Here is a 24,032-nt window from a genome sequence, read left to right on the forward strand (position 1 = left end):
ATTTTGTATTAAATAAAAGGAATAAAGCATCATCTAACTCCCTCAACTTATAAATTTTCTCAACTTGGTACCTATACTTTTTTTTGTCCATATTAGTCTAGGAACTTGACAACAAATTTCAATTTGATCCCTAAATTTGGATTCCATTAAAGTGCAATGATTAAACACTTATTATACTACAGTAACACCTAAATTCTTGTTTTGCTGTTGTAAAGAGAGTTTAGAGGAACCTCTTAAGTTGTAGGAGAGCAAAAACCATGTTCATAAATCAAATTTGTAACCTCTAAGATATAGAGTTCATGTGAATAAATACTCTATCACTAGAGTAGTTATCGTTGTCCACAGAATTTTTATATGCTATAGTTTGGGTTTAAATTTTCTAAGTACGTTGCTTTTCAACGATAATAATTTTTTATCAACTCCATATTGGCTTTAAAAAATACTTTTATATTTTCTTTAAAGTCATGGACAAAACCTTGAAAGTGTATTGGTTTTCCATCCACATCAAAAAGAAAAACAAAAGAAAATAATCAAAATACCAATTGATTGAAATAGTAATGGTTTTGCTTATATAGAAAAGAAGATATAAATTTTGAGCATCAAAAAACGTATCAATTAAAAGGATCTTATCTTAAATCATTAACAAATATTAATCTCAAATCCAATGTAATTCAAGGAAAGTTAAGTGATAAAGGGAGAGGAGAGGGTTGCCTTACAGCAATAATTGAGTAGGAATCCTGGTTACAAGAGATTTGAAATCATGGGCAGTCAACCATGGGATCGCTACTTCTATTCGCTCTTTACAAAGTACTTTTCTAAGCAGAGCCATCTTATTTACACCTGTAATGTACTAATTCTAGATACTATTCAATACATTATAATGTTAAAAAGTGTAGTACTACTGAGAAAAAAAATTACAATGATGAATATTAAATAATTTTATATTCTATATTTATAGGTAAGTGCTTCCTGAAAGTAGTTATTGGATGTAATATAAAAATGTGTACGTTGGATGTAATCAAGGTACATATTTTATCTATAAATATTGATAAATATATCATGAATGTTTTTATATTAGTATTATGAGACTATAATTTAAGTCTGGTAAAATCGTGCAATTTTAGATGAATTTTTTTTTTTTTTAATTTGTGTAAGTTAGTCTATATCATGGATGTCCATGTATTAGTGTTACGGGACCAAAACTTAAATCTGGCAAAATCATGTGACTTTAAATAATTTATTTGCTTCAAATTAACCTAGGTCAACTTTACAAAAGGGCTTGAATTTGAATAGAACAGCCGCAACAAAAGAATAGGACATGAAGAGTTTAAGTGAATGTTGTTAATAGTATTATTTAACTCAATAATGAAATGAATACAAATGAAAGAGAAGGCATTATTTATAGTCGAGTTATCCTAGATCCAGCGATACAGATCGAATTACATTAATGACTGAGATTAATCTCCATCTGCAATAAGAGGGTTCTAAAGCATTTAAACTTTATATATTTTTATCCTCTATGATTTATAATAATTATTTTGGTAAAAATACAATTGATCGAATTGTTTATATTTTAATTAAGATACAAGTAGATGGTATTGAGTTTCTTCCAAGTAACGGGTTAGTTATGTCGAGTCGAATTACCCCAAAGGAACAAGAAAGGTCTGAAATGTGCACATCCGTTGTAAGCTCCTTTGCGCGGCCCGTGACATTAGAAGTCAGATTCCATTTTGTCTCATTTACTCAAAAAATGAGTAAATTAATCTCTTTGCAATGATGAAAAAACAATTGATCATTTATGTTAAAAACTTCATCTTTTCCAACCGTTAAAAAATGATTTATATATGTCAACACGAAGTACGCGCGACACAGCATGTGATTTACTATATTATTATTTCGTCAACCACGACAATTTTTAATATAAATGACCAATTTATTTTTGATTTAATGTATAGAGATTATTTTTCCCATTTATTGAGTAGATGAGACAAAATACAATATAATTCCTAGTTAAGGTTTGCATGATATTTTTACTTACAAAATGTTATTTATTTTAAAATATGAAATATTAATAATAAAATGATTCTCAATTATTTTTAAAAATAAAAATAAAATATAAAATTCAACCTGTTAAATTACTTAATTTTAATTTTAATACTTTAAATAAATTAATAAATTTAACTTATACGTAATCTCTTTAAAGTTACCTATAGAAAATATGCATATGTTTGTAAACTATTTGTATGAAAATAGATGTAAACAAAATTTACATTTAATAAACTATTTAATAATCACTCAATTTTAGGGTTTATCACCCAAAAGAATTCATGTACAGCTTAATCAATTCATATAAATGTTAACTTATTTCAATCAATTAATAAAGAATTTATGATTTTTTCTAATTTATTGCTAATAAAATCATTACTAATATAATATTAATTAAAAAACACTTCTAATCAATTCATATAAATATTGGTTTATTCCAACTTTAAATAGAATATTAATAATAAAAAGTTAATTATTATTTTTAAACTTTGACTTCTTTTAATTCCTTGCTTTAATGATCATTGAAAATTAAAAGTTAGAAATGACGAACCATTACAGTAATAAAATAGAAAAATTTAACATCAGTTTAATAGGAAGGAGTGTAAAAGTTATTATTAACCGTTTTAATTAAAAACATTCTCACAATTTTTATTTGAAAATTCAATAATTAAATTATTAATTGTTCAATTTACCGTATTATTAGATTTTACATTTTCGTCCAATTATTATGTAATATCCAAGCGTATTTGTTTTTGTGAATTTTGTCATTTTGATATCTTTATTGTATTAATCTTGCTTTCATTTTATGTTTTATGAGAGTTAATTATAGTTGACATCTCTAAATTATGATATTTATTTTAAATTAATTTTTAAATATTTTAATTATATTTTTAATTATCGATGTTATATTAATTAAGTATTTTAATTATTAAGATTATTAATTTAATTGTTGAATATCATATCGAATTTTATATGATATAATTTAAAATAAAAAGTTAAAAAGAAGAATAAAATATTATCACATAACTTTTAAAAAGTGAAAATTAAAAATTAAAATTAAAAAAAGAAAGAAAGAAAGGAAGAGAGTGAACTGACAAAGTTTCTATAAAACCTTCAAAAATATCAAAATTAAGATATTTACAAATTTAATAATGGAAAGACATAATAATTTAGAAATGCAATTAAAATATTTAAAGTTTGAGGATTAATTAAAAAATTATAATTTGAGGATGTTGAATACAGTTAACTCATGTTATGAAGTTACAGCAACTTTTAATAAATTTTAACAAAAATAGCTAACTTAAAAATAATGCTTAGATTTATAGGGAATTAATTTTATTTTTATATTTTCAATTTAAATTAAAGGGAGCTATTTTCTCTGTCTCTTACAAGATTGCCCTTTTCATTCAAATCAGGCCGCCCTTTTATTTAAAAAAAAAAAAAAAAGGAAAAAGTTTTCAGGCCCCTCTCTCTTGCAAATGGAGCGCGAAACTGAGCAATCTCCAAAGACGAAAATGGAGTCTCTGAGAACGATCTGTGACAGAGAGTTTTCGATCCAACAGCAGAAGATAGATTCTTTTACGGCATCGTTTCCTTCTTCTCTTAATTCCATCAAGTCCCTAGCGCTTGATACTGCTCAAAATCATGGTCAGCAACCTCACTTCCTTTAATTTTAGGGTTCCTACTCACTTTCTCTTTGACATATATGAGTGGAATTATGGTTCTGAAAAAGGACTAGGGTTTTGAATCTTGATAGTGAATTTCCGGGATTTTCTTGTTATTCTATATTTTTTACAGCCAAACTTGCAAAAATGAAAGCCAATTTAAGAGAAGCCGAAGATGAGCTTGTCAAGGTTTTAGCTGGTATTTGCTCCCTCTGTTTTGAACTTTGCCTTTTTTTTTTTTTTGGTTTGGATATATATCAATTTGTTATGAATTGGAAAGCACAGTGAGTTTTTAATGTTCTTTTATAATGCTGCTTTATAGCGAAGACCCGTAAAGAGGCGAAGCAGATGGCAACGAGGGATTCAATCTCTGCTGTAAAAGCTAGAGTAGAAGAACTTAAAAGAACTGTTCAAGTTCAAAGGAGTAGGAGGGAAGAGTATGGAGCAATTATATCTCGGCAATCTCTAGGTAGTTATACACACTTAACAATGGGCTGTACTTATGGTTCATGTATGGCTCGAGTTGATGTATCTGGTGTTCACCTACCATGGTTTTGCATTTTTTTTGCCATCTAAAATTTAAATTATAGAGATTTTGGTAATGCACATTTTCATTGTTGTTTTTCCAGTGGTTACATGGGATTAGAGCTTTGAGAATGTTATTGGGGTGAGTTTTTATATAACGGATTATGCATTTCACGCATTGCGTGCTGATGAAGGGAGTTAAGCTGCTATGGATATATTCCCATGCCAAATGTATTGCTAAGTCTCCATTCCTTGGTGGATTTACTTATTTTCATTTCCTTAAAGATGTTTGTACCTGCACATTTGTACTGTCTATATGCATCTGTTTGCTATTTCCCATGCCATTTAGTGTGTAATTTGAATCTGTACTACCTATGGTTGGCAAGGAATTGTTAAGGTACCAGGGGGTCTGCTTAAGCAGTTATTTTGGATCACCATGCACCTTGAATGCTCCAATTAGCCTGCTCCAAGCAAGAGAGTAACAGGAAAACTTATTCTTCGGGCCTAGTTTGCTGGAATATATGCTTATATCATGTTTTCTTCTATTTCCTGAACAATGTTTGCTTTGTTATTTACTGTTTTCCTTTTAATAATTTCATATAAATTTGTTAATTATTTTCAGAATTCTGTGGTTTCATTCTTTTTTCTCTGTTTGGTGTTATCCATAGCTTTGTCAAAAACTGAAGAGGATGCAGAACATGAAATAGAGGAAAATGGAGGAATTCAAGAAGCTATTTCATGGTATAATCGGGTTCTTGGTTTTCAGATTGAAGGTGGTCATGGTAAGTGAGATAATTAGGTTGCATGGCATTTTGATCCCCCTTCTTGCCCCCGCTATTTTCTTACTGGCTCTTTTGTTTATCCAGGGGTGAAGTTTACATTCAATGATATTAACATAAAAAATCCAAAGGAAGAATATTCTTTTACCATTCGTCATGCAAATGATGCCTACTCCTGTAAGTAATTTTGTCCTTTTGTGTTAGCTATATTCTGAAATGGTACGTGTTCTAACATGTTTATTTTCTTCCTCATGATCTCAAGTATTGGATTGCAACCCAAACTTGAATGGCATTAAAGACTTGATTAATGAGTTGAACAGAACAAATGACTTATTTGGCTTTGTTAGAACCATCAGAGAAAAGTTTCAAGAAGCAGCAGCACTTGGTATGATTCATTGTATTCTTTTCACCCTGCATGTTTGATGCTTAAATTTTACCCTGCAGTTTCAAGGATATGATTCTGTTTGTTGAGACCTTTTCTGTCACCGCTTGTAATTTAAGAAGCTATTTTTCATATTCTTACCATGTGTTTCCTCTAATATAAGTTTGTAATCATTTTTCTTAATAAAATTATTCCATCACTTATGACTCATCAGGATTGCAGCCCCAGTCCACAACTTTTCATCAGGACTGTTCCACAATCTCTTTGTCGGGTCCAGCTTTATCTGTTTCGAGTAATAGAAGTGAATCTTCTGCCAAGAAAAATGAGCATCACATTCCACTTCAAGATGCAAATAGGCAATTTAAGAAATTCAGCCATGGAAGTAAATCTCCAGCCAAGGTAAATGAAAATCAACATATTGATGGAGAACTCAATAGAAATCCCAAGGAAGTAGTCAAATCAGATATTCTATCACCAGGTCGTTGGTCCACTCGGCTTAAAGAAGTAGCCAAATCAGACATCTTATCACCAGTTGTTCATCGGTCCCCTCGGCTTAAGAAAGTAGCAAAGCCAGATCTTTTATCACCAGTTGTTCGTCAGTCCCCTCGGCTTAAGGTATTATATCCCAATACACATGTTCTCTGCCTGTCTTAGCCTGTATACAGAAAGTAGCACATATCCTTATACCTGTATGCCTTCTCTTAGAATGTTGGTGTTGTTTTCTTTGAAGAATTCAACTGATATCTGGTGGTAGTAGCTAAAAAGAAAGGGATGGAATTTGAGACTTGAGTTGTTAAGGTTGGCCTGGCTCATTTCCTAGCCTTGCAAATAATCTGCTAGCATATCTACAAGATTCTCATACTTGATGGTTCAAAGTGTGACTTACATATTGTTTTCCCGGAACTCTCGGAATAATATGTTTACCCCTTGGTTTGCTTCATTTTCTAAGTTGGGGATGCATATTTATTTCTAGAATGATGTGAGTTCCCTTTTGTAATACTCTAACCCTCTCTTTCCTTCTTTAGGCAAGGAGCAGGTTCATGAATTATCTAGAATAGGTATTTGTACCATAACCTTAGGATCTCAAGACAAGGCATTTGTGCGTGTGATGAACTTGTATGGCTTGTATATTATGTGTTATTGTTTCAATTTTCAACTACATGTAAAAGCAAAACTACAATATCCATACTGAAGAATATTGCTAATTTGAGATGTCGGATATATGGCAGGCTAAGAAATGAAGTTAGACTGGAGGCTGCTTGGTTGTATCGAATTTCCGATTTCATGTTGATTTTAGGGTATGGGCTGATGTTGTACTTTCTGACTAGCCCGTGATGCAGTTAACATGCAGGATGTGGAAACTAATCTACATATAGATATCCTTTAACTTAGTTGGAACCGATTGTTCTTTGAAACCCAAGTTGTGCCACTAACCCGGTATGACCTTCCTATGTTTGTATCATACTTCATTTTTGGAATGAAGTTATCGAAGATGATTAGTTGAGCTGAATGTTTAAATGCTTTAGCGTTGTTAGGTTTTGGTACTTTGTATCTTTCGGATGAATGTATTACCATTTTATCATTTATAATAATCTGCATCGCTTGCAATATCGATTTTGTTAGCCTTTTCACTTCCGATATGTGGGTCCGAAGACCTCTGATTGTCCCATTTTATGTTTGCTACATTTGCTTGCAAGTTCATAGGATGTAAGTAAATTTCTTTCACTCGTAAAATAACATTTTTGACAAATTTAGAAACAGAATAAAAGCATACAATACATGCATACGCATCACATACATACAGCCAACAATGATCGATTACTTAGCAATTACTCATAACAAAAAGCAAAAGGAACTTTTTACTAAGGGTGTGTTTACTATTTTGTTCTAAAAGCTGTGGTAAATAGATAGAAGGAAAAGTAGTTTTTTAAGTCTATTTTTCAAGTTAAATTAAAAGGCTGAATTTTTCACTTTTTTTTGAATTTTAAAAGCTATCTGGATATCAATTTATAAATTTCTCTCGTTTATATTATTATAATAATTAAATTTTATAAATGATTTATATTAATTATTTAAAAATTTAAAATTATATTTCATATATTATAATATTTTTTAATAATATATATTATAATATAAATACAATATATAGCATTTGAAAATTTTATAATATAGCATTATAAGCTCGAAAGTAAATCGAATGTATTTAATATTATTTACTAAATGTATTTACTAATTCTATTTCTTTTGGCTTATAAAATTTAAACTAATTTGTTTTTATTGTAATTTTGTATATACATGAATATGATGTATTATTATTAGTTTCATTTTACATACTTCATTGTATTTTTCGCATGTACGTATTTTATAAATGTACTTGTCTACATGCATACACGTGTCATAAATTTTTAGTATATTATAGTATTTTTTATAACATATGTATTATAATAATGAGATATTATAAATTTATTTATATTAGCATTACAATTTAAGTTAAATATTTGTTAATACCAAACTAATAAATTGATATCGTAAATTATTTTAAATATTTTTTTAATTTAAATTTATATATTTCATATAGAAAATGGTTATAACAATATGAAAGGTTAAACATCCACTTAATAATATTCATTACAACATTTTATTTTTTCAAGTGTTTTGGACAAAATGTTAAAATTTACCATGCGTTTAAAAAACATTTTCAACATTAACAATAATCTGACTCTAATACATGTTCAGTTGAGTGATAATGAATTCGATATCCTTTTAGCATCATTTTAAAAATACTTTTCTTAACCATTTTCAGAAATAATTTTCAATTATAATAATAAATTGATCTTAATAGTTGTCAAGTCAAGTATGAAAGAACTCGATATCCTTTAATTATGATTTCAAGTAGTGAAAAAAATTATCTCTCATGTAAAAGTATCATCTTACTCAATTTTATACTTAGCCGAAATTCAATGTAATTGTAAAAAGAAAAACAAGTGTACCGTAAAAAGGATTATCTAGTATTCTCAAGTTTCCTTTATGCTAAGAAAGGTAAAAAGGGGGGAAAAAAAAGAAAAAGAAAAACATAAAGGAAGGGTTGTTTACTCTTACAGTGCAATAGTCAATTAAAAAAGTTCCAAAGCGTACTGTAAGCTCAACAATCAAAGCTTAATGCACCTTTGTGTGTAAGGACACAAAAAAGGATACACCTTTGTGTGTAAGGGGGCGCAAAAGCAGCTGCTTCGTTAGCAAGTTCATTATTTGAATAAAGTGTGATTTCAAACATTTTTATTGTTATTAAAAATAAAAAATAATGCAAAGCTAAAAAACCTAGGTATAATCATAGATCTAAAGAAAAAGTAAATCAATTATATTTATTTGAATCTACAATTTAAATTTATTTTTAAAAATAAATTCTTTCTATTTTATAGTTAAAAAATAAAATCTAAGAACATAATTTTAATGTTTTATAAGAGTAACTATGTAATTTAATGTTTTATAAAAATAGTTTATTTCTAAAAACACTCACTATCTCACGACTTTAAAATTACTCATTATTATATAACTCCTCTTCTCCTCAATACCCACTTTCCTTTTAATATTTTCATTATTTTCCTAAATATAAAATTTATATATATTCATTTGTATATGATTTTTCACATAATTATCTTTTGAGAAATCTTAAAAACATTTTAACGAGTTACTTATAATTTAAATAATAAATAATTATCTTTGACCTTCTTAAAAACATAACAATAAACATTTATGGTTTTTTATTAATTTAAACTTTTTAAATATTTTTGTTTTAATGTATAACATAATAAAATATTAATTAATCAACCTCTATTTAAGTCGCTTTCGCTCACTACCCTTCTTTTATGTTTGCCAAGCGAGTCTTTCAATTTTCTCTGCATAGTAGCGACTGAAGGAGTGGTATTTGGTAGTACGCCCTTTTCCTCTCTGTTTTTTTTTTTTCTTCTTTTGTTTTTAATTTAATTTATTTTAATTTATTCACTTTTTTATTAACATTATTCGTTGATAAGTGGTTTTCCGGTAGCGGTTTTCCGTCGAAGCTCGTACGCATTTCTGTTTATTTCTTCTTATTGTTGATGGATCTACGGTTTTTTTCTATTTTTTTAACTGATTTTTTTTCGCTCGTTTGTTTTTTTTTACTACGATTTCTTAGATCTTTGTTTACTGCTTTGTCTTATCTAGGGTTTGAGGGGATCTTAGCGTTTTTTAAGCTATTGTTGTTATGTATTAGGGTTTTCGTTTCGCTGTTTGACTGTGATATGTTTTGCTTCATTTGATCTGTTATATGTATATGTATTTTCACTCTCTTTAAATTAGGATTACTTGATGTTAGGGTTTAGTTATGTTATGATAGTGGAGAACGCTTTTAAAGTTTCATTGAGGAGAATAACTTCTTAATTTTTTGTTTTGAAAACACGCTTAGTGCTTGCTGGCTTTCTGTCCTTGTGCAGTTATCTTCATGGGTAGGAAGAAGAGAAGTGATAATCCTTCTGGAGGCGAGAGCTCCCAGTCTCATGATACTGGTGCTGGCAGTGGTCAGGGTCCCCAACGTCCTCCTCAACAACAAGGGGGAAGTGGAGGTTACTCGGGTGGACGAGGTTGGGCTCCACAATCTCAGCAAGGAGGTCGGGGTGGTTATGGCTCTGGTGGTCGGGGTCGTGGAATGCCACAACAGCAGTATGGTGGAGGACCTCCTGAATACCAAGGTAGAGGAAGGGGAGGTTCTTCTCAGCAAGGAGGTCGTGGGGGATATGGTGGCGGTCGAGGTAGTGGTGGCCGTGGTGGAGGACCTTTTGCTGGTGGACCATCCCGACCACCTGTTCCCGAGCTGCACCAAGCAACCCAACCTATGCAAGTTGAGGTGACCCGCCAGCCTGCTCCGTCTGAGGCAGGCTCATCATCCAGGCCACCACCTGAGCCTGTACCATTGGCTGAGCATTATCAACAGCTTTCCATCCAGCAAGAAGCTGGCCAAGCAATTCAGCCAGTTCCTCCATCAAGCAAGTCAGTGAGGTTTCCTCTTCGACCTGGAAAGGGTAGCACTGGCACAAGGTGCATTGTCAAAGCTAATCATTTCTTTGCTGAATTGCCAGATAAAGATTTGCACCAGTATGATGTGAGTTCTTTTATAATAAGCCTTTTCTTTGTTTCCTTTATCTTCTGATTCTTGATTAGCATTATCAATGGAAATAGGTTACTATTACACCGGAGGTAGCATCTCGAGGAGTAAACCGGGCTGTCATGGAGCAGCTAGTGAAATTATATAGAGAATCACATCTAGGAAAGCGCCTTCCTGCTTATGATGGCCGGAAGAGTCTTTACACTGCTGGGCCTCTCCCTTTTGTGTCCAAGGAGTTTAAGATCACCCTTACTGATGAGGATGATGGTTCAGGACAGCCAAGGTTGTTGATTGATAGCCTTCTTATTTTCATTCAATATTCATTTGCACATTTATTTTTTTGTTATGTTGCTTCTATTTTTGCTAGAACTTGTTTTTTAGAAAAAAAATATATCCTTCTAACATTTGTCCATAGGATCTGATGCTAGAAACTTCAAAAGTTTGTTCTGGCTTGGAAGTGCCAAGGTTTCATTTTGTTTCAGAAAACATAGTCCATTTTCATTTTCGTGAAGCATTGTTTTAAGAGAAAAATGGATTTGTTTCAAATATAAAACAAGAAAAGAAAAATGTTTTCAAATTAAATGGGTTAACCTAAAACATTTTCTATAAGAAATAGAAAACAAAAACTGTTTTTCAGAAAATGAAAATGGAAAATAAAAATGTTTTCTCAAGCCAATTGATTTCTAAATGCCTTCTGACTGGTGATAGGGTTGTATGGAATGGGACATTGAATTGTTTTTTGTTGACATCTGTGTTCCATTACTTATTATATATTCTTGATGCAGAAGGGACCGGGATTTTAAAGTTGTAATCAAATTGGCTGCTCGTGCTGATCTGCACCATCTTGGACTCTTTTTGCAAGGGAAACAAGCTGATGCACCTCAGGAAGCTCTTCAGGTTCTTGACATTGTTCTTCGAGAATTACCTACTACCAGGTACTGCGTTTTGGTTATTATTATTTTTTTATCTGTTTACCATGCTGCTTCTGGCTTTCAAATTTTGATACATGTGAGGGTACAGGTATTGTCCTGTTGGACGTTCATTCTACTCACCTGACCTAGGGAGAAGGCAGCCTTTGGGTGAGGGATTAGAAAGCTGGCGTGGTTTTTATCAAAGCATTCGTCCTACACAGATGGGACTATCGCTGAATATTGGTATTGTTGTTATGAGACAACCATTTTCATTTGATCTATATTGCATGCCTGGGTGGTTTATTCACATGTCATTGCACCTGTATTTTATCTCTGTGCCTTAATCTAACCTGGTCTTATGGTGACAATTATCTGCTGGACAGATATGTCTTCTACTGCTTTCATTGAGCCTTTGCCTGTTATTGATTTTGTAACACAATTGCTAAACCGTGATGTTTCTAGACCACTATCTGATGCTGATCGCGTGAAGGTAAGAATTTCTTAAATTTCCTTCTGATTGGAAATATTAAGTACCGATTACTTTGTCATCTTTTGTATTTATTCTCTCTTATTGGAAACCAGCTATTTCCTGACATCTATTATTAGGGATTGTGCATGATTTCATTTGTTTCAGCAGGTGAAAAAGTCTGCTAGGGGATATTATGTTCTCCCTTTAGTTATCATCCTACCATGTTCATTTTGGTGTTCTTTTTTGTATGAATAGATTAAAAAGGCTCTTAGAGGAGTCAAAGTAGAAGTTACACACCGTGGCAACATGCGGAGAAAATATCGAATATCAGGTTTAACATCACAAGCAACTAGAGAGTTGACGTGAGTATTACTATAATTCTTTTATGTAATGTCTTTTAGAGGATCTCTATTTTTGTAATGTGAATTGTATGCATTATTTTTTTAACCTGTAAGTACAGAAAATGTTTCATCTGTTTCAAGCAAATAAATTATCTTTTAAAAAGTCGCATAATATTATTGAACATAAACCTTTTTCTGGTATTGTGCTTTGCAAACATAGGCCAATATTAGAGCAATGATCTAACTGTTACTTGTGATATGGTGTCGGTCCTAATTCTCTAACAGGCTTTATTGTTTATAGTTTTCCTGTAGATGATAGAGGCACAATGAAATCTGTTGTGGAGTATTTTCATGAAACTTACGGTTTCATCATTCAACATACCCAATGGCCTTGTCTACAAGTTGGAAACCAGCAGAGACCAAATTATTTGCCAATGGAGGTAAATTCCTTTAGACTGAGGTGGTAATTGGTATATAGATATGCATGCTAATGACTTGTAATTCACGTAGGTATGCAAGATTGTTGAGGGTCAGAGGTACTCGAAGAGATTGAATGAGAAACAGATTACTGCTTTACTGAAGGTCACCTGCCAGCGTCCTCAGGAAAGAGAGTATGATATTATGAAGGTCCGACATTTTTGCTTTTTCTTTTGTGTTTCTTAACACTTTCGCTTTATCTCGCCTCACTATTTTTTTTCTTTTTTTGTATGATGGGTGGATGTGACTGTTAGTCTGCAATAATTTGCATTGCAATAATTTGCATCAAAACTACTTAAATTGTCTCCTTTTTATTTTTATTTTCTGTAGTTTTCATGTGAACAATTGCCTTGTAAAAATATAATTATTGTGTATGCCAAACTGTGTTCAACTCAAGTGCTAAATAATAAGTGAGACCTAATATAATATCCATCTTGTGATTACCTTTGGATCTAAAAATCTACATCATATTTGTGTCTTACTATCATCTTTTGCTTGAACTTTTTCTTAGACAAAATTGTCAATTAAGTTGATGGTTTGTTACTGGCGGGCTAATTTCTTATATTCCTTTATAGACGGTGCAACATAATGCTTATCATGAAGACCCTTATGCTAAGGAATTTGGAATTAAAATCAGTGAGAAGCTTGCTTCAGTTGAAGCGCGTATTCTGCCTCCGCCGTGGGTAAGTTATCAATTATTGTGTTATTTTTTCTGCAATTTTATAATTCCTTCCATATTTTTATTTGTGATTGATTTTTGTTCTCTGTGCAGCTTAAATATCATGATACTGGTAGAGAGAAGGATTGCCTGCCTCAGGTTGGGCAATGGAATATGATGAACAAGGTATCTCTTACTGTTTCAAAGCTAGGTCATACATTTTAGTTGTTGACTTTCCATTCTCACTGTGTATTTGGTTTTAATTTAAACTAGTCTTTACCCATACTGAATCTATAGGTAGAATAGATAAATAACTTCGTTATCTACTTGAAAAGAAAAGGAGTTATAGGTATCCTAACTGCATGAAGTTCATCTGTTCTATCTCGAATGGTGCTTTTTCTGATTTCTAATTATTTTGTTGCAGAAAATGGTTAATGGTGGGACTGTAAACAACTGGATCTGCATAAACTTTTCTCGGCTAGTCCAAGATAGTGTGGCACGGGGGTTTTGTTATGAGCTTGCACAAATGTGTTATATCTCTGGCATGGTAAGGGATTTGTAGTACACTCTGACATTAGTCTGTCTTTGTGATCTCAATTTGGTACTGTTTTTATTTTGAATAGAGTTCTTTTTAACATTGACACTCATGTCATTTGCAGGCCTTTACTCCTGAACCAGTGCTTCCTCCAATTAGTGCTCGTCCTGAGTATGTTGAGAAGGTTTTGAAAACACGGTATCATGATGCCATGATTAAACTGCAGCCCCAGAACAAAGAGCTTGACCTGCTTATTGTTATTCTTCCAGATAATAATGGCTCTCTTTATGGTATAAATTTTCTGGTCTGAAATTTGTTTCTTTAAAAAAGATTCATGCTGATCTCTGAATCATTCTATTTCCCTTGCAGGTGATTTGAAAAGGATTTGTGAGACTGATCTTGGTATTGTTTCCCAGTGCTGCTTGACTAAACATGTATTTAGAATGAGCAAACAATATTTGGCCAATGTGGCCTTGAAAATTAATGTAAAGGTTGGGGGAAGAAATACTGTTCTTGTTGATGCAATATCACGAAGGATACCTCTTGTCAGTGACCGTCCAACTATAATTTTTGGCGCTGATGTTACCCATCCTCACCCTGGGGAGGATTCAAGCCCTTCTATTGCAGCTGTATGCTTTCTTATCTATTTTTTGTGCTTGCTTTTTTCTTTTCATGATTGTTGTATTTGAAATTGTAATCATAAAAAAATATTCAGGTTGTTGCCTCTCAAGATTGGCCAGAGGTTACAAAGTATGCTGGCCTGGTTTGTGCTCAAGCTCATCGTCAGGAGCTCATCCAAGATTTATTCAAGACATGGCAGGATCCCGTAAGGGGGACTGTTTCTGGTGGCATGATTAAGTAAGGTTTTCTTCATGTGCTTTTTAATTATTTACTTGATCCATTTCATAGATTTCAAGTGTAGTTTATTTGAATTTGGTTTCTTATTTTTGTTCTCTGGTGATACAGGGAGCTCCTAATATCTTTCCGACGAGCCACTGGACAGAAGCCACAGCGCATTATATTCTACAGGTACCGTCGAGCTCCTTTTATTCTCCCTCCTTGCCCTTTCTTTTCTCTTGGTTTTATTAATTTAGTAATGTTTTTATTTTCTATATGCAGGGATGGTGTCAGCGAAGGCCAGTTCTATCAAGTTCTGTTATATGAACTTGATGCTATTCGTAAGGTAAGGTCGTTCTGTTGACTACATCACTACCAACAATTCGAACGTCAGTTTGTAGTTTAAAAACTCTGTATCTCATTCACTCGCCATCAAGTTGACTCTCTACTCATTTAACCTCAGGCATGTGCCTCGTTGGAGCCAAATTATCAGCCTCCTGTTACTTTTGTTGTGGTGCAAAAAAGGCATCATACAAGGTTGTTTGCTAACAATCATAGTGATCGCCGTTCTGTAGACAGGAGTGGGAACATTTTGCCTGGTAAGGAGTTATCTGTTTTAAATTTACTATGGTTTCACTTTTGTCTCATAATCTATAACTTAAATCCTTTATGTTTTCTACAGGCACTGTGGTGGACTCCAAAATTTGTCACCCAACGGAGTTTGACTTCTACCTATGCAGCCATGCTGGGATTCAGGTTTGATTTGCTTTCATATCTGTACTAGAATGTTTATATCTTTGTGTCTGCTTTGGCATTATTAGATTAGTTGGTCGTACTATTGTGTTTTTAATATTTTATCCACCTTGGTACAGGGTACAAGCCGTCCAGCTCATTACCATGTGCTATGGGATGAGAACAAGTTTACAGCTGATGCATTACAATCTCTCACAAATAACCTTTGCTATACGTATGTTCTTTGCCTCATCTTTTTCTTTTTGTGAGGCAGTAATATGATTTGGTATCTGAACTTATTTTAACCTTTTGCAGATATGCAAGGTGCACACGATCAGTGTCTATTGGTAAGTTCTAGTCATCCAAATAGAAATTGAGTTCTGTCTTTTAGTTTTCGACTCCTTGCCCCAGTTTAACAATCCTTAAACTAACAAATGTGTGCAGTTCCCCCTGCGTACTACGCACATCTTGCTGCATTCCGAGCTCGGTTTTATATGGAACCAGAAACATCAGACAGTGGATCAATGACAAGTGGCACAGCTGCAGGGCGTGGAGGTGGAGCTGCAGCTGCTGGTGGGCGTAGCACAAGAGGACCTGGTGCTAGTGCTGCCGTCAGACCTCTGCCTGCCCTCAAGGAAAATGTCAAGCGTGTTATGTTCTACTGTTAAGGGAGTGCTTGTATTTTGAACATCTGTTTTGTTGGGCTTTGCTTCTTGGAATTTCGAACAATATCTAGTATGTTTGGGGTTGCATGGATTATTAAACTAAACCTGTTGAACCTTGGTGTTAAAACTATGTTAATTTTATGATTATTCGCTTGGAACATTAAATAATGTCTTGTATTGTACTTGCTGTTCCTTTGCTACTAAAGTAACTCTAAAACACAAGTTGTTTAAACTTGAAAATGTATTCATGGTAGGTTTCTCATCGGAAGGTATCTTTTGCTTGGTCAATTCTCTCATTGCTTCAAATATTTGGACATTGACTGAGCACATTTGAACATGAATTTTTGTTGACGAGATATGGTGACAATGTTATGAAATGAGCCTACCTGTCTTTTATACATGTTAATCAGGACAAAGGCTTCAAATTATCGAATTTGATTATGCAGAACTTGTACATTTTTACTCATGGTAAACCAGTAAAACGTAGTTTTGAAAGCATGTATATAGAGGGTAACTAAGCATGGTAGAAAAACAAGCTATTACCGGAAGCACAAGCAATCAAGTATGTACATGGATGCCATGCGAGATGTTGCAACTTAGAACTCGAGTTCAACGAATATTCATCAACAACGCTTGTGCTTTCGTGACCTGCTTATGTCATTAGGGTAACAAAATTAATATATTAGTAGCTCGATTATCATTTAGAGGTTAATAGGCAGTAAAAGTATCATAAAAGTTTTTGTATTAAGAATTAAATTGTATTTTGCTCTTCAAAAAATAAGTAAATTATTTATTGCACAATTGACCAAAAAAATAGTCATCTAACGGTATAAGCAAACAATAACACGTGATCTCATCAAATATATCTTATGATAATATATAGAAATTAATATATCTTATGATAATATATAGAAATCAATATTTAAATGTAAAATGAATAAAAATTTTAACATAATGATCAATTTACACTTTAATTTAAAGTATTATAATATTTTATCTATTTTTAAGTATAAAAGCCAAAATATATTCGACTAATATAAAAGCCTTCACATATTTCCATCGTTAATATGCATTGCTTGATGCGAGTAAGAGAGGGCAAAGAGACTACTATACCTTGTTTGTAAAACCCGCGGGTAAGGTTACTTAGAGATGATCTTCTTGCCCTTGGAAGTGGCTTCCTATTTTTAATACTTGAGAAACAAAAAGAAAAAGTACAAAATACAACGCTCAGTCAGAGATGGACTGAAGCATAACCGAAATTGTACTAACATTACTGCTCTACTAAATCCTAAATGGATATTGGCAAATTTAGCCCACAATGATCACATTTTTTTGTTAATTTAATTTTTATTTTTTTAGCTAAAATTTTGTTATTGATTTTAAGAAAGTAAAAGGTCGAATCACTTCTTTTAAACTAAAATGCTAACTAAAATATTAAATTTTTTGACAATATTGACATGATGCGTGTACATAATATAATTTGTTTTGTATATCACAACAACAAATAATTTAAAAATTATAGAAATATAAAAGATCATAAAAGCTAAAATATAACATTTCAAAAAGGTTAGCCCTATAACAAACAGAGAATTAAATTTAATTAATTAAAAAACAGAGAATGCAGGCTTAAATTGACAAAAGATGTAAATCTTAATGCCAATCCTAATTTTAAAATGTCATTGTTTTACTAATGAGTGTTTTTCTGTGATCAGACCAGATGATATAAGAGAAAGAAAAGATGCAGCTAACCTGTTCGGATCTTTGCTAGCTTCTATCGTAGCCCCCTCGTCACTCCCACCACCATGAAAGAAGATTCGTAAGAGATTACTGAGCCAAAAAGAAAAAGATATTCATGTTATTACAAATGCGTTAGGTCGGCGAAATTGGAGATCTAAATACGTGGGACATAAAGTAGTAGGGAAATGGAAAACCTATAAGATCCAGTTGCAAAATGAAGTCCATCTCCACTGAGGCAGCACTCAAATTTATCAAATATGGAGTCATTGTTATACAAATCGCATAACTGCATTGATAAATTGCAAGCTATCAACAATAAAACAAGTCATAACTTTCAGAAATTTATCTCGTTAAAGTGCATAGAAATTAACTAGTCTATTAAAAAGAGATTACAAGCTTTAATAACATCATTAATACAAAACAATGGTGCCCATTTATAATGTATGAACTTCCACAAGAGTTATCGTACAGATAAACAGGCATTGGAAGGATATGCACCTACCTTCGGGCGTAAGTGTTCGTGAATTTTGAATGTAGCAACTGGTGAAGAATCCATGTGCATATCCCATAGCTAAAACATAAAAAGAAAATCATCAGTTAATAGAAGACATAAGCACATTATTTGCATTCACAATATGATATATATATCACCATGTTTGATGCATCTTTTCATATTTTTATAATATTCAGAGTATGATATACTCACTGATCACCAAACAGGATGCATCTGTTCATATTATTTTGGAAAGAATTAGGAATTTAGAAATATATAATAGATGCAGAGTTCAGGGGAAAACAAGAAACTATGCAAAAAAATAGACAGGATCAGAAAACACGATTTCTTGAAAACAAAGAATATCTCTGGTGTGTTTGCTCCTTTCCAAATGCAGAGTCCCATAATTGAGCTAAATGTCAGAAAACAGCCTCTTATCTTATTTATTAGAAAGAAAAATGTTTAAAAGAATAAACAACTTGTTGGCAAAGCAACACAATATTAACTAAAGCAGGGAAAATGAAGAAGCCAGTCAAAACTCTATTTTGAATTTGGATAAACATACAAGTCTCACCAATCCATATGGACGAGTATTGAACTATGAAAGAAAATTCCTCGAAAATTACATTTCATATTTACAAGTAACACTCAATCTAGGTTAGGCACCTTAAGGTTCATGTAGTCACGGCTTAAGATGTGACGTCCATCAACTGGAAACTTTATATCAGTTATGGAAGCAACAATCTCGGTAAGGAATGATCGTGACCCATGACATTCTTCATCCTGAAATCTGTGTAATAGAAGCCGAAGATAATGAGTATTAGAAACCTCCACTCCTAGGTCGGTTGTAACTGAAATCATTGGTCATAATAACTAGCGAACTGCTGAAAACATAAGAAAGAAAGAGGACCATAACTCACATCCTTGCACTGTAATCACACAATGCAGATTGCCGCATGTCAACTAGACGAATAAAACCTCTTGAGCTGCTATATGCAAGCAGGTTACAATGAATTGGATGGAATTCAGCTGATGTTATGACCTCTGAATAAAAAGTAAACAGGATTGAGCAGGAATGGGTTAAAAACAATCAGATAAAAAGGGTCTTAGTCATAAGTATCAGAACTGTAGCTAAGAATGTCTGAATATAGGCAGGTTATCTTGTCAAAAGAAGAAGCAAATGACTTGACATCAATTGCATTGGAACTACAATGGATAAGGGAGCTTCGCAACTAAGCCAGATCTTAACTATGATTCAACCAACTAAACAATGAGAAATACACAGTAGTCACCAATCTTACCAGTTACCTCCTCTCACTACAAAATGTAAAGACAAACAAGAACATTTTGAAATTTAAAAATAAAGATAACAAACAGCATATTTTGAAATGAAAAAGAAACAAAACAATAATAACCATTACCAGTAAGCTCCTCCATATTTGATGGCTTCATGTCAATGATATTAAATGACTGATTACTAACTTCAAGGTTCCACAAGTTTATCCTGAGATCATCTGCAGATATAAACGTCTCACCATCACTGCAAAAGGGTTAGGAAACAAGATCATCCCTTAGATGCAGCAAAAAGTTCTGAACTTCCAGTTATATACTCTGTTGAATGCCCTTCCTAAGTTGACTGCAACAATAATGAGTACGGAAGGAAAGTACAGAATTCTCTTTCTGTTAAAAGAAAAAAGCAAAACCAAAAAGGCATACAATGAAGTTTCTTGATGGAGGATTTACCTATTATTTGAAATTGAGTTGATATTAAAATCATGAGCATGAGCATACACCCTTCTACATCTTGCATAAGCAGTGTCTTCATAGTTGGCAATCTTGTAACATAAAAAGCTACTAAATAACCTTGCATTCAGAACAAACTAAAACAGTAGCTCTGTAGGATCTCTGCCCTAGTCAACTCATACATACCTTAGAACGCAGTTCTTGAGATGGGAAAATACTGTTAACTCCACTTTCTACATGATTGCCATTAGCAAAAGATGGTATGCCTTGCTCATTCATAAAACTCTTTTCAGACAGAAGAGTATTTTCTGAAGAGAGCAATTGATGAGGAGAATCAATTTCCCTGGCTTTCTTCACCTTTCTATCTTTTACCTGGCTCCATAAACCAAAAGAATTTGCATTCACAACACCATGATGAAGTGCACAACAATGGAGTAATTTATCAACATAGATGCCAACATCTTGGGCTTAATCTTAGTGATAAGTGTTGAGCAAAAAGAATGAGAGAAAAGCAAAGCATTACCACTCTGCTAAACTAAGGCACAATGGAAATCAAAATGGTAAGGTTCGAATGAATGATGAAGCCTCATTCATACAAAAAGACAAAATTCTTTTAAATTTTGCATTGCAATGTATCTCATGTAAAGCAAAATGAAAGAGCAAGTTATCAGAAGTTACAAGTCCTAATAATCCACACCTTCCACAGTTTAATTGTCTTATCATTCGTTGAAAGGATAAAGAGTGACCCACTTAGACTTGTACACCATTTGAGTTTGTTGATCTTCTCTTCAATCTCCAGGCTCTTCAAATAATCGAACTATGAAAAGGAAAATGCCATCAAGAACCACTATAAAAGAATATAAGATCACAGAAGACATGACACTGTTTCAGATGTAAGCATACCTCAGGTTCATGACTCTGGAATTCAGTTTTATATCGATATTCAGGGTGGTTTAAAGAGACATAATCCAATTGCTCCAGTTGATTTCGGGAATAGTGCTGGTCGGCTGTCTATGAAGCAATTGTAAAAGAAGATAATAAAACAAACAATACAGTTGCAATGCAAGCCTAACACATAACAACCAATAAGGATTTTTTTTCTCTTTTGAATAAGACGTCTTCCTTTGAATTTTTACTTTAGCTATTGCTTTTAGCTACTTACAGTTCTACATTCCCAAAAGTTCTTAAAAAGTAAAAGGAAGCAACATCATACCATTTATTTAAAAATATGCAAATGGATAAAGTAAAATCACACATTTTCCTAGTGAAGAAAAATTTTCATTATTAAAGTGTCTACTGCTATCTCATTCTAACACACTTTTTGGTCTTGGCTTTCGGAATTAGTAAGGGAAAAAGTATAGTAATAATCAAAACAAATCTAAGCTTAGCTTAACGTATTGAAGATAAATTCGTAATAAAACTGAGAAATTCTCACATTTTTTCCATCCTTCGTCTCGAATATCACGATCCGACCGCCTCGATCTCCAACAGCAACGTAATCGCCACTCTTGTCAAATTCAACCGTCGATATTCTATCAGCTGGAAAATAAACACATATACTCTTCCATTTCGTTTCAAACAAGCAAATTCTCAATTCCAAACAATCTTTTTTTAAAAACAAATAACGACAATTGCTCATCAGGATCAGCCAGACAGTAGCTAAAACACAACTTTCTTAAATCAATTCAAGCAAACAAAACAACATTCGCTAGAGAAACAGATAAAAAGAAAAGACCACTAACCGTCTAGAATTTCGTCATCGGGGCTTCTTTCGCCGAAGACTTGAGAGAACTTCCACTCCAAATGTCGGCGCGTGGTTGGATTCATGATAGCTTCCCTCAGTCCTTAAACGGCGCCGGTTCTGTCCATCTTGTTCAAAGAAAATTCAGATTTATATCTTGAGCTTAATCGCGAATAGAGCAGCTTTGCCCTCTGGTTTACGGAGAAAGTGAGGAGGACAACAATACCTTCGCTTCCCTATCGTCTAAGCCTACTATTTTTTTTTTTAATTTTTATTTCGATCTTTTCCCTCGTTCCTGTTTCTTGTTTTGGCTAACGGATAAATTTTGCGCCATTTTTATATTTTGTTTTATTTTTTACTTTTAACAATTCTCTTTCTTCTAGTTTTCTCTGTGCCAGTATATGTATGTGGTGTGCATTCTTCGCACCAGTCCAAAGAATTTGTTTCAATTTTATGCCATAAATTTTAAAATATACATTTTAATATGTAATTTTATATAATTTTATATGTAAAACTTTTATTTAATCAAATTCTAATAAATTATTAAAACAAATATTAATATAAAATTATATTATATTTATATAGGCCGAAGTTAGAAATTTTTAAAGGAGTAAAATTAAATTATAAAAATTTTAAGAGATGAAAATGTAATGGTATCATGTACTAATTTATAATTTCATTATTTTTAAAGGGTCTAAATATATTTTTTCATACTCAGAAGAGGGCAGAAAGCAATTTTACCATAGATTAATTTGTAATTTTATTATTTTTAAAGAGATTAAACTAAAATTTTTCAATTTTAGGGGAGGGCAAGGCTCCTGCCAATACCTCTAGCCTCGCTTCGTGTATATACATATAATTATATTTATCTAATATAAAAGTTAATGTATTTATTTCTGTAAATATATATGATTAAAACAAAATTAAAGTTTAATGTATACATTAGAACTATAATTTAAATTTCATGTGTATAATTGTATCAAATCAAAGTTCATATATCTAATTACAAATTGAAGTAAAATTTATGTATAATTTTGAGATTTGTCCTTAACTTTATTTATATACTTTAGAAATGGATTAATTGCACTAAATGCCTATATATTATCTCTCAATTTTAAATTGATCCTAAACGTAGAAAATATTCTAAGCCTTTGAAGTTTCAATATTATATTAATTAAGCTTTTTCGTTTGGTGTTAAACACTAATTTTGATATAAAGAAAATATTTAAAACATACACATCATATTCATTCGCTAACAATTTAAATTTAATATGTTAAGAAAATAGATATTATCAATCATATTTAATAAGATAATTGCTTTTTTAATAAGCAAGATTTACGTTGTTCATATAATTAGTATATACATATTTACGATAAATAAAAGCCAACCAACAAGGTAAAACCTTCATCCAATTAGGAAGCTTCACCATAACAATGCTTAGAAGGGATGAAAGCCTCGTTTCTTTTATCTTTTCGAAGTTCAAGGCTGAAAATCTATTACAGGAAAACAATATTGTGAATCAAAGAAATTCTTATTTGATCATAGCAAGCCTCTACTGCCTATAGTGTACAAGCCAAATATACTGCACCGACCCTCGAAGACTGCCGGTCGGTGAAGAAGCCGATCTCGGGGTGCTCGTAATCATATTTTTGGCTACCTATTTCCTTCTTCCTCACTGGCTGTGTATTTTGTCCATCGATCCTGTGCATCTTCACACAAAGCAGCTCCCACTAGCGGGGGATTGATCGTAGAATGGCCATGGCCAATTGATGTTACACTTCCTACTATATATATACATTCAGAGGGGTGATCATTGCTCCCCTACCATTTAGATACACTTGTTTTGTATAAACAAACTTTTCATATATTTCTAACATTAATTTCATCCTATGAGTAAGTAAATAGAAGGTGAGATATATAAATCTTAAAATTATACAAGAATTTTATACATAAAATTTTGATTTGATCAAATTTTCACAAATTATTGATACAATAATTGATATAGCATTATTTTATGTTTATATATTATATACGCAAATAATTATAATTATCATATATAAAAATAATTTGATGTATTTATTTCTTTAAATATGTATAATTGAATCAAATTAAAGTTTATGTATATATTTGAACCGTAGTTAAAATTTCATATATAT

General features: G+C 32.2%; 3 protein-coding genes across 6 annotated transcripts; 2 read left to right on the forward strand and 1 right to left on the reverse strand.

Moving 5' to 3' along the window:
• Positions 1-3,408: 3,408 nt before the first annotated feature.
• On the forward strand, positions 3,409-7,004 carry LOC108477087 (kinetochore protein SPC25 homolog). Its single transcript, XM_017779530.2, has 8 exons — positions 3,409-3,693; positions 3,844-3,909; positions 4,033-4,179; positions 4,904-5,017; positions 5,102-5,191; positions 5,277-5,399; positions 5,611-6,011; positions 6,626-7,004. Exons 1-8 carry the CDS (start codon positions 3,525-3,527, stop codon positions 6,635-6,637), a joined length of 1,122 nt encoding a protein of 373 aa, XP_017635019.1. The 5' UTR covers positions 3,409-3,524; the 3' UTR covers positions 6,638-7,004.
• Positions 7,005-9,197: 2,193 nt separating this feature from the next.
• LOC108479169 (protein argonaute 1-like) lies at positions 9,198-16,329 on the forward strand. 4 transcript variants are annotated; one of them, XM_017781612.2, is made up of 22 exons: positions 9,198-9,327; positions 9,869-10,533; positions 10,611-10,819; positions 11,322-11,471; positions 11,557-11,690; positions 11,831-11,937; positions 12,172-12,278; positions 12,559-12,697; positions 12,768-12,884; positions 13,310-13,417; positions 13,507-13,578; positions 13,817-13,939; positions 14,052-14,217; positions 14,297-14,556; positions 14,643-14,785; positions 14,894-14,956; positions 15,047-15,110; positions 15,228-15,363; positions 15,447-15,520; positions 15,637-15,731; positions 15,812-15,843; positions 15,941-16,329. In XM_017781612.2, exons 2-22 carry the CDS (start codon positions 9,877-9,879, stop codon positions 16,162-16,164), a joined length of 3,180 nt encoding a protein of 1,059 aa, XP_017637101.1. In that variant the 5' UTR covers positions 9,198-9,327; positions 9,869-9,876; the 3' UTR covers positions 16,165-16,329. The 4 variants fall into 4 exon arrangements, with proteins under 4 accessions (XP_017637101.1, XP_052878751.1, XP_017637100.1 ...); XM_053022791.1 differs by having other exon boundaries at positions 11,325-11,471; XM_017781611.2 differs by having other exon boundaries at positions 9,200-9,324.
• On the reverse strand, positions 16,041-22,277 carry LOC108479170 (serine/threonine protein phosphatase 2A 55 kDa regulatory subunit B beta isoform-like). Its single transcript, XM_053022792.1, has 15 exons — positions 22,102-22,277; positions 21,877-22,003; positions 21,570-21,673; positions 21,038-21,145; positions 20,832-20,951; positions 20,321-20,506; positions 20,135-20,226; positions 19,813-19,931; positions 19,312-19,435; positions 19,058-19,181; positions 18,401-18,469; positions 18,093-18,184; positions 17,911-17,988; positions 17,275-17,351; positions 16,041-16,809 (listed from the first exon to the last, which is right to left on the reverse strand). Exons 2-15 carry the CDS (start codon positions 21,959-21,961, stop codon positions 16,676-16,678), a joined length of 1,512 nt encoding a protein of 503 aa, XP_052878752.1. The 5' UTR covers positions 21,962-22,003; positions 22,102-22,277; the 3' UTR covers positions 16,041-16,675.
• Positions 22,278-24,032: the final 1,755 nt, after the last annotated feature.

This window comes from Gossypium arboreum, chromosome 12 (genome assembly GCF_025698485.1).
Source record: "Gossypium arboreum isolate Shixiya-1 chromosome 12, ASM2569848v2, whole genome shotgun sequence".
In the NCBI taxonomy this organism is placed as follows: domain Eukaryota; kingdom Viridiplantae; phylum Streptophyta; class Magnoliopsida; order Malvales; family Malvaceae; genus Gossypium; species Gossypium arboreum.

Excerpts from the sequence above, each read along its gene's own strand:
- LOC108477087 (XM_017779530.2), top strand. The coding sequence starts at position 3,525 with ATGGAGCGCGAAACTGAGCAATCTCCAAAGACGAAAATGGAGTCTCTG. Across the intron at positions 3,694-3,843 it reads TGATACTGCTCAAAATCATG|CCAAACTTGCAAAAATGAAA; the intron begins GTCAGCAACCTC and ends TATTTTTTACAG. Across the intron at positions 5,400-5,610 it reads TCAAGAAGCAGCAGCACTTG|GATTGCAGCCCCAGTCCACA; the intron begins GTATGATTCATT and ends ATGACTCATCAG.
- LOC108479169 (XM_017781612.2), top strand. The coding sequence starts at position 9,877 with ATGGGTAGGAAGAAGAGAAGTGATAATCCTTCTGGAGGCGAGAGCTCC. Across the intron at positions 15,364-15,446 it reads GAGTGGGAACATTTTGCCTG|GCACTGTGGTGGACTCCAAA; the intron begins GTAAGGAGTTAT and ends TGTTTTCTACAG. Across the intron at positions 15,521-15,636 it reads GCAGCCATGCTGGGATTCAG|GGTACAAGCCGTCCAGCTCA; the intron begins GTTTGATTTGCT and ends ACCTTGGTACAG.
- LOC108479170 (XM_053022792.1), bottom strand. The coding sequence starts at position 21,961 with ATGAATCCAACCACGCGCCGACATTTGGAGTGGAAGTTCTCTCAAGTC. Across the intron at positions 20,227-20,320 it reads CTCAAGAACTGCGTTCTAAG|ATTGCCAACTATGAAGACAC; the intron begins GTATGTATGAGT and ends TTATGTTACAAG. Across the intron at positions 18,470-19,057 it reads GTGACTACATGAACCTTAAG|CTATGGGATATGCACATGGA; the intron begins GTGCCTAACCTA and ends TTTATGTTTTAG.